The 9649-nt window shown below is 43.3% G+C and overlaps 1 protein-coding gene across 2 annotated transcripts in view; it reads left to right on the top strand.

The window, feature by feature from the left end:
• The first annotated feature begins 1568 nt into the window (after positions 1-1568).
• Positions 1569-9649, top strand: part of HIF1A (hypoxia inducible factor 1 subunit alpha) — a 191271-nt gene continuing 183190 nt past the window's right edge. Inside the window, exon 1 of one of the 2 annotated variants that reach the window (XM_086937946.1) lies at positions 1569-1885. In XM_086937946.1, the coding sequence (XP_086794072.1) occupies positions 1854-1885 (32 nt within the window). In that variant the 5' untranslated portion in view covers positions 1569-1853. The remainder of the gene's footprint in view (positions 1886-9649) is intronic. The other variant, XM_086937945.1, reaches the window with a different exon arrangement.

The following is a 9649-nucleotide window of genomic DNA, read 5'->3' as shown; positions in this document are numbered from 1 at the left end:
GGCCCAAATTCCTGCTCCTTCCCCTTCTGCACATACACACTGACTGCCCCCTCTGCTCATACACCGCCCTCGAGATTCTCGTCGCTTCTGTTCTCACACTGCCCCGTCTAGTCTCCACAGCTCAAGAACACTCACTTCTTCTCTATTCCCTGCTCTCTTCAGCTCATAAACTTGCCGACTTTGCACACTCACCGCCATCTCTGCTTTCTGCTAAACTGAACACAATAAATGTGTTTGAGCCAAATCAATCATTTGTTATCAGCTTTACTAAAGGGATGTTTTTAATAAATGTCATGAATTGGTATCCACTGATTGCACATTAATGAAACATATGTAGCGCCTGGATACCTTCACCGGTGATTATTTGCGTTATACAATTACTGTTTAATTGATTGATAGTATATTATTTACAGGGATTGACTAGCAGGACGCAACCATCAGAACAATAGTGAGTTGCCTCTTTGTGAATGGATAAATGTTCACAGCTCCCTAAAGCAATTGTGTCTGGTAAAAACCCATCACAGTGAGAGTCCCCCACCCTCACACCCCTCTTGACTGGCGCCTTTGTTCCAGGGCGCGCTTTCAACTGCCTCACCTGGGGCTCTTGTGTAACATGATGATACATGTGCAGCATTGTTGAGCGTCACTAGTGTGGCCCTCGACCGACTAAAAAGCAGAGACCCTCCGCCGAAAATGTTGGTGGTGTCTGAGTCTCACAGAAGTTGGGAGGGGGGGGGGGTCATAGGCATCCACTAGAACTGATGAATACACACAGCTAGAAAAAAAGTTTCACTTATAAATTGAACCAGACATCGTATTTGCCAGTGTTTTTTTTTTTTTATTTTGGAAACTTTTTTTCTTCGACACCCTTTATCTTTTTATCGTCTGTTGATGTTTTCTATAGTCAACGCTATTTTCAAACTTTCAATAACACAATATAAACATAAAACGTGGCCTGTATAGATGACCTATATCCCACGCCTCCAGCTGTGAGTCAGCTGTCTGCCCCTCCTCTCACCAGTGTTCACTGGGTTCCCCAGTCAGAAGGGGGGCGCGGTCGGTCTCGAAAAGGGATTGGCTAGCTTGTTGGGAGGCCAGTCTTCGTGTCTCGGGCAGCCAATTTCCCTAGCAGGGACAGAAGAAGGACAAGAAAGACTGGACGCGTAGATATAGCGATACATGGGCACGCCATCTTTGTGTGTTTATTCCGTCCCCACTTATGTGTACAATTTTCAAGCACCAAGGGCATTATTTAAAAGGGGCCAATAATAGTTGGCAATTTATTAGTAACTTTATACGATTTATAAATATATTATTTACCTTACATATATTATCTTTATATTATAAATCTATATAATAATTGATATCAATAATTTATATCATAAAGAAGAAAGACCTCTAACAAAGATAAAAACGGCAATCTTTATGCCAATATTTTAGTAAACTCTATTTTCAATTAGCGGTTTTCCTTCGACAAGTCAAAACCTATACGTACAAAGATGGCTTTCCTTTTTGTGACCAGCAGAAGGGGCGGGGTAGATCTCTAAACGGGAGTTCCTTGTCGATACTTGAGGTCCCGCCTCTTCCCCCTGACGCACGACAGCCGCTTGGTGTCTTCTTGGAACAGTCTGTGTACTGTACGTACAGCGCGGCGTCTGTGAGCTGCTGGAGTTCACTGTACCGGGGAGGGTACGCTTGACTACCTGTGGCGGAGTGATACCGCGAGGGTCATTACAATCTGGTCATACTGTACCGACTGTGATATTGGTCCCAAAGGATTGTATACTACCCAAACTTGCTTTCCAGGAATATCCGCCTGCACCCAGGAATACCCATCTGCAGGACACCGAGGAATGGACGTGACCGTCGGGAGTGACAAGAAAAGGTGCGTCTTCAGACTCCACTCCAACTACCTTTGTGCATTAGCTTATCTTCTTTATGTATCCCGCTGCTGCTCCCCCACCCCCCATGGCCGCCATTTTGTCTGGATCAGGCCTTGACAACCCTTCTAGGAATAGTGTGATCGAGGTATGTACCAATAGGTATAGCAGTGCGTGTACCGTGGCACCCCAGCAACTCGCCAGCGCCATTGCTTTAGGCTGCCATTTGCGATATAGGCTTGACTTGTCCGTCATTGCGCTTTTATCTCAAATATATGTTTTTACCCAAATTAACTCAAACATTTCATTCTATAATACCTGAGTGAGCTAGATGATCGCTGATTGTACATGGCAAAAAGCACGGTTGCATATTTTTTTAACACGCTGGTTCTTCCCTGGTTTTCGACGGGTTCTTGTTTGCGCCATTGGAACCTATTGTACTCCATACCATCGAAAGCATTTCAGTTGGTGTTTATGATTATCGTCTTTAACTTCATTTAATCGCTTTGGTTTTGCTGTCCTCCTCATACTCGTGTTAATTTTCTAACTTTGATTTGCGTGACCCTTCCATATTGATTTTTATGTCCCTTTCAGGATGATTTGTAGGGACATGACATTTGTTTTCCTTGCTTTAAATTCCCCAGTATGGTTTTAAAGAAAAGTCGTTCAGCCGAATTATCGCCTTGCTTCCTTCAAGAGTAGATGAGGGTTTATTTGTGGGCGGTGTGTCAAGACCGCAGTTGTTGAGCACACCATTGGGGCTTCAAAGTTTGATTTGGCCACAACCAACCAACTCCCAACTTTTGTTGCATCGAGTTACATTTGTTTAAGATCTCTTTTGAGGCTTACAGTCCGAGCATTTTTTGTGCCTCTACGCTTTGCATTATGATATTGTTTTTGATTTTTGTTTGACACCTCTGACTTCGTTTCTAATGTAAATCAGTCTTGCCTTATATGAGTTGAGCAACTGGTTTTGTGCATTGATCCTTATTTCCTTTATCGGTACACTGCCCTTAATTGAGGAACTTGCACCTCAACGTTTTCTTGAAACGGGTTACGTTTTAATATTTGATGCTAGCTAGCAGCCAGTAGTTTACTGCCTGGCACTCTGTTTGTTTAACATATTTATTGCTTGTTGTTTTCGTTTCGGCTGAAAAACTCATAAGGAATATGCTGCATGCTGAATATTTTCCTAGATGATGATCTGCTGTTAAACCTGAAATACTCAAAAACACGCATAGACGCTTTAGTCAACATAACAACGTGATAAGTTTTAGAATTAAAGGAACTCCTGTCACCTTTCTGAGAACAATGACAGTATGAAGGCAAGGTACCACTCAAAGAATGCTACAATGAAAAAGGGAAACTTAAAAAAAACAAGCTGTAAAGATAAATGTCTTTCATGGTATGGGTATGTGAGGTGGTGTGTGGGAGTGGGTGTGAAAGGTTCTATGGGGGTGTGAGTGGTTCTGTGAATGAAGTCATCAGGGATGTCACTGATATTGTGAGTGATGTAATAAATCATAAGTGCATAAGCAGTGCATTGCGAGGCATACGTTTTTTATACTTAGCCCAGGTAACTATAACTGCTGAATTTCTCTGGTTTTATACGAGTAAAATGGGAGCCTACCTAAAACGTCCCCACAACCTTGGTTTTTTTTTCAGTGAAGAAAAAAAAGATATATATATATATATATATATATATATATATGTTTAGCAGGGAATATATTGCTCTGTGTTATGCTGAGGATATGTGCATTATATTGAAAATCCACGCTACTATTCTTACAAACTAGCACTGGTCGATATATTTGTGATGCTGTTGTAATCTGATGTCATTTCTTGCATTTCACGTTACGCCTACCTGGTTGCCTAATTAAAGACCATTTATTCAGAAATCCTGTCAGGAGAGCACAGTATCATTGCAAATGACTAGAATGCTCATTTTGTATTCACTGCCTATGGAAAATGAGGCTTGCCCGTTTTAATGAGAATGGTGGCGGGGTACCTTTTATTATAACAAACAGCTAATAAACCCTCGCTCACCATCAATTAATAATTCTGAATTTATTGTAGACGTGCAGGCCTTTTTCAACCAGATTGCAAGCAACCGAGCACAACAGTTCAGCAGAAACAGTACAGTTAGATGTTAGAATATTGTTCATATACCCAATCATATAATCCTAATTGTTATATATTGTTGTTCTCTGATAATTCACTCATAATTTCATGCTTGGATGCATATTGAATATAAGCAAAATGATGAAGTTTGGGATTATTTGATGGGTTTAAATATTTTTCATATAACCTATCTGTAGAGTTTCTGTTGAACTGTTGTATTCTGGTGCTTGCTCTGCTATTGATAACGCACTCTTTTGATATTGTTGATTAGGAACTGTTGTATGTATTAATTACTGAACAAATGAACAGCAGCCAGGGATCCTAATGCCGCACCACCTGAAGTACTCACTGTGTTAACACATCCTCGTTTCCTACCTCAAATGGGCAGCTGTTCCTTGACTGTATATCAAACACGTTTTTTTTACACAAATTAGAGAGGCAACAGACACATTTATATGCATTTGTAATCAATATTAGATTTAACTCGTAGATCTTTGTTGTGGATGTATTATTTTCTTCATTATGGTTTTCAAACGGGGCAACCAACGCGTTTCGCAGTACAAAGGCTTTATCAGGGCAATAGACTCGATCCACTGTTATTATCAGGGATCCTTTTCTTTTTTTTCACAGCGCGCAGTAAGTTTATCGTAACAGTAATTTTTGCATTAAATCCTCATGGAAATTTAAGCAATCAAACTCCTGTAAATCAGTTCCTTCGTGACAGCATAGCGATGTAAAGTCACATTGACGCAGTGAACCGCGGTCCCGGGGTCTAACCCATGGCCAAATCTCAATGTCTTTCTCCAGAGTGCATTTCCCAACAGCCGAAACCCGCACCAGCAAGTGCCTTATTCCAAGGCTCTAGAGGTCATCTACTCAGGCAGAGTACGGCGCAAAACAGGGGTGTATCCTGTCTTTTGAGGAGTCGGCAGTCTTTTGTTAAAGGTTTCGGTTGTTTTTGGGAAACACTCTCTGGATAAAGACATTGAGATTTGGTTATGTTTGAATTAGCATGATGACAAAGGTGCATTTCTGTTGTGTACTTCAAAAAAAACTATACAAAATTTGCACTGGGGAAACAAATGGCAATGTCTGAATAATTGAGAAGTCAAAAATAATTTTCATTAAGATTAATTTAATTGAACATGATGAACATGGTCTGCATGCCTACAATTGAATACTTGGACCCAAATTTTGATGTTGAGCAGAAAGCCATCCGGCAGCTCGTCGAAGGCTTTCCACCCAACATCATAGGTTTCAGTCCAGCCTCTGTATCATGATACTGGAGATCGGGTGGAAACCCGCAGGGGCATTCCGCTCCTCTCCTGACGAGGACACTGAGCCCATCGGGCTGACAGAATAGTAATCCCAAAATGGCAGTGGAGGCAGCCTTGACTGCCGTAAGGCTTACAATGTCGCTTTCCGCCTGCCCTTTCATTGTGGTCCATCCTCCATGAAAAGGTAGGCGGAAAGTGACTTTGGGGGTCCCAAGCATACCTCCCCTATCCTCCGCCATGGGGCCTGCCACATGTTGCAGGGATGTTTGAAAACATACATTTTTTTATTGCAGGTTGTTCTGCGGCCCTTTTCCGACCGCAGCACAAGCTGCAATAGAAAAATTGATGTTTTCCTAATACTGCGGGTGAAACCAGCAAATAATGCTCAGGCTGATTCCATCCCGCTATGGTGTCGGTCAGACGCTTGTCCGACCGACACCGTAATAGGACCCTTGATGTTGAATGAGGGTGTATTAGTTGTTTGTTATGACATTTGTTGTATGCTGCACTTGTGTGTGATTATTTTTGCTTGGGGTCCACAATTGGTGCAAGATCCATGTCACATTAAAATATAGCTTTAAGCACCGGATTTCCATTTTGTGTAATTTATTTTTCCAAAACATTGCATAATTATTCAAATAGAAATGTATGGAACCTAAGCACTTCTCTATAATTACGCTTTACCAACATATTGTCAGAGCAACTGGAATTGTACAGCTGGGGAATACCAAATTATGTAGGGGCCGACTAAATTATGGGTCAAGAAAAGGCAAACTGCTGCACAGTGTGGACCATTTTGTGGTGGTGCTATCTCATTATTTTGTCATTTTTACGCATGTAACACTACCTGGGCATAGGTTTCACCTCATTGCTTCCAGTTAGACACCCATATACAGAAATAGGCAGCAGAAAGGTGAACAGTCATATCTTGTGAAGGGCCTTGCACTGCACTGCACAGCAACACACACCTCTTTACTAATAACTTTTGTTCTGTTTGAGCTAGAAGGAAAATGTTTGTTTTTGTGAACATTTGTAGATTATGCATCAGGCAGTGGATTAGGTGGCAAATCCATAATTATGCCTAATACTCCGCAGCTGCAAAATCACGTTATCCCAATAACCCAGTGTTAGACCTGTCTGCTTCTGGGAAGACTCTAACCACCATGATTTATTTTTGTCCCCCTTAGCCTCCCAGAGTTTCTATTTTTATTTTTACATGTGTCCATCAGGAGTTTTTTTTTTATGCTGTCAGGGGGCTAGGTGCTCCTTGGTGATGACGCCATTCTTTCCCTCATAACCTGTGAGGCCTAGTCAGGCCCCTTGAAAATCTAGGGACATCCAGAAACCTAAAATGGTGTCCACCAACTGCCATAACGGACACTACTGGAAAACAGGCCATAGGCTAACATAGGGAATTTTCTAGAAGCAACCAGTGACTTCTGCAGGTCCCAGGCCACCCTATAAAAGGCCAGTGACCAGCAGCCATTTTGTGCATTTCTTGGAATGACCAGTGTGGAGAGAGGCGACTGGAGGAGGAGGATTGTGCACTAGTTGTGACAAGATCGACCTGCGGGGCCGGCTGTCGCTTACTGGGAAGTGCCCCCACCTTGGCTGACCAAACCCCACTGTTTCAGCAATCATCTTCCAGTTATCAGAGACTCTGCGACGAGTCTGTTAAGGACTGACATCCCTGAAGTGTGGCCACCAGGGATCTGTTCAACCCATCCTGAAGGTCGTGGGTATAGAGTACAATTGAGACCCAGCCCAAGCTAACTGACCCTAAATTCAGGGGGTAACAGACAAAGATACGCGTGACTGCAGCGCTCCAGTTCAACACCCAAAGCGGCAGAACCAGCTGTCGTCCCTACCTGGAAGCGACGCTGCCGCCGAGAGCATTTCCTGACGTGAGGGCATCGGAAGAGGGAGAGCCCAGCTGTCTTGCCTCGTCAGTTGAAGAGCTCCGTTGAGGCGCCGGAAGAGGCGGGAAGCGAAGCAGAGCCCAGCTGATCGCCTGCGAGGTGGTGAGGAACGCCGTCGCATCGGACGAGGTGCGCAGAGCCGGAACCGGCAAGAAGGTCCCAGCGCGACGAAAGAGGCGGGCGCTAGGCGGAGTCAGGAGAGGCCGGTCGCGTCATCGGAGGTGCGTCAAGGCAAAGCTCCAGCCAGCGGTAACATCGAAGAGGCAGAAGCGCCGCATCGGTCACCTCTGTGAAGCGCCGCGGTCTGAGGTAGGCTTCTCTGACACGCCTTGACATCTGCGGGAAGACTTCCCTGGCACCGCGTGACCCGGGCAACACCGGCTGCATTGACCAGAATCTAAAAGTAAGCCGGGTAGAGAGGGAGCGGGAGGTGGAAGCATCGGGTGTCTAAAGACATCAAAGCGGGGGATTTCAAAACAAGGCAATTGACTTGAAAGCCGCCAGAACTACATACGAGGAACTGAGTTACAGAACTGCCCAGACCATCTAAAATCTATCTCCTAACTAGATAAGAGGGGGAGAGCGGTGTGCAGGGAAAATTACAAGGCTCACTAGTAAAAACCCTTATAGCCTGTTATTAATTGAGGAAGTAGAACCTCCACCAGTAAGGTGCAGCTTGTGAATTGACCAGGGGGGAACCTTGTTGATTCTGCTTTGTCTTCTTTTAGTCACATGGCTGGGGGTTTATGCTGAGAAGATCCACCCCTGTGGTAGAGGTCTGTTGGGTTGAGAAGAAGGCTAAGAGCTGTGGGGTAATGTACCTGCTTAAGAGTGGTTAAATAACATATGGAAACTGTAGAGTGCAATCTCCTATCTGTAACCTCATAGTGGAGTAGTGTATTGTACCATAGACAGCCGCTTATCACAAATGTAATGTACCTTTGAATCTCATATATTGACCGGGAAAAGTATTGAATGTGATTTGAAATCTATGAGAACTGTATAAATTAATTATACACTGCTTTTATTCAAAACAAGAACAAGAAAGTATATTATTTTTATAAAAGGTAACGGTATTTTTCCAAACAGAGGTGTTGTGTCTTTATTTTGGTGGTTCATCACTGTGTTACTGTGGGTAAGACTTGTAAGTACTTAGCCAACGCCTGGAATTAGCTGTAGACCACTACTGTGCCAGGCTACCATATGTAGGCTTGGGTAATCTAGGTCCAACACCCAGCTATATGGTATGGACTTGTAATCTTTTTTTGATTGGTGAATCCAGTCAATTTTATTTGTATGAAGGTCAGAAGCCCAACATATTATTTTTGTTTTTCCCTGGTCTGAGATATCCGGGTTTTGAAAACTCTCCAGACATACGCAGCTGGGCATCACAGTCATTATAGCCTATATTTCCTGTTGGATAACATTTTATTTGCTCCGTTTTATGCTTGGCCATACATTCTTTTTGTGTTATTATTGGGCTGAAACTTTTTAATGGTGATAACCCTATTGTGCCAGACAATCACTATTGAATTATGAGCTTGCACAGAAGCCATCTCTGGACATATTCACCTCTATAGGACCTGAAAAGGGGCTCTTAAGATGTAATGGCAATTTTTTCATTGAGGAACACCAAATCATCGTCTCCTTAGTTGTTGAGGGACCATGGTCCTTTTCAGGTCATGTGTATTCTAAGGGCTAGGAAGTTTGTGGATCGTATGTACTTGTATGCTGTAGGTTCGCCTCTCGGTGACCTGTGTTAGTGAGAACTGTTAATGAAGGTTCTTGATTTCGGAAACCATTCTACCCATCAAATTCCAGTGGCAGAATCTACCTTTGATTAATCTGCTGTGGCTTCAGTTTGTGATGGTGAATAAATAAGTGGAAAGTGTGCTGTGTTCTTTTATATTTTGACTAGCTGCCCGTCCCGACGACGTCCGGGTATGAATTGCTGCCAGTCAGTAGTATATTGTTTTGTAGGATTTCGTTTTGATAGCATTTCTTATCTGTGACAGGCCTGTGAAACGCTCCGATTCACAGTGCACTGCTGATGCTTTTAAGAGTGAGCGGTCAGTAGTGTGTGAACTCGAGTTTACCTACTTAATTTTTCCTTGCAATATTATATAGCGCGAACTCTACAACATGGCATGAGCACAATTTACATTGCAGAAGAACACATTCATTTGTGGTAGGCACGGGGAGACAAAGCGATTTTGCCTGGAATCACAGGATGTTGAGCTGATGCCAAGATTCGAACGTAGTTCCCCCAGCTCTAAAGTTCGCAATTCTAGAACTTCTGGCAGGAGGTGTGTCTAAAAGTGTATGTCGGTGCTGGCCATCAATGAGCGAGACCTGTGCATTTTTCAAATGGGTGGTGAAAAAATAGGAGTATGTTTCTAGAGATGTTGGCCGCCGTGCCATCAATGTACTTACCGGGGGAGGGATAGTCCCT

Source organism: Lissotriton vulgaris, chromosome 9, assembly GCF_964263255.1.
Source record: "Lissotriton vulgaris chromosome 9, aLisVul1.2, whole genome shotgun sequence".
Classification (NCBI taxonomy): Eukaryota; Metazoa; Chordata; class Amphibia; order Caudata; family Salamandridae; genus Lissotriton; species Lissotriton vulgaris.
Note: the sequence above shows the minus strand (reverse complement) of the source record. Positions and strands in the feature narration are given on the sequence as shown.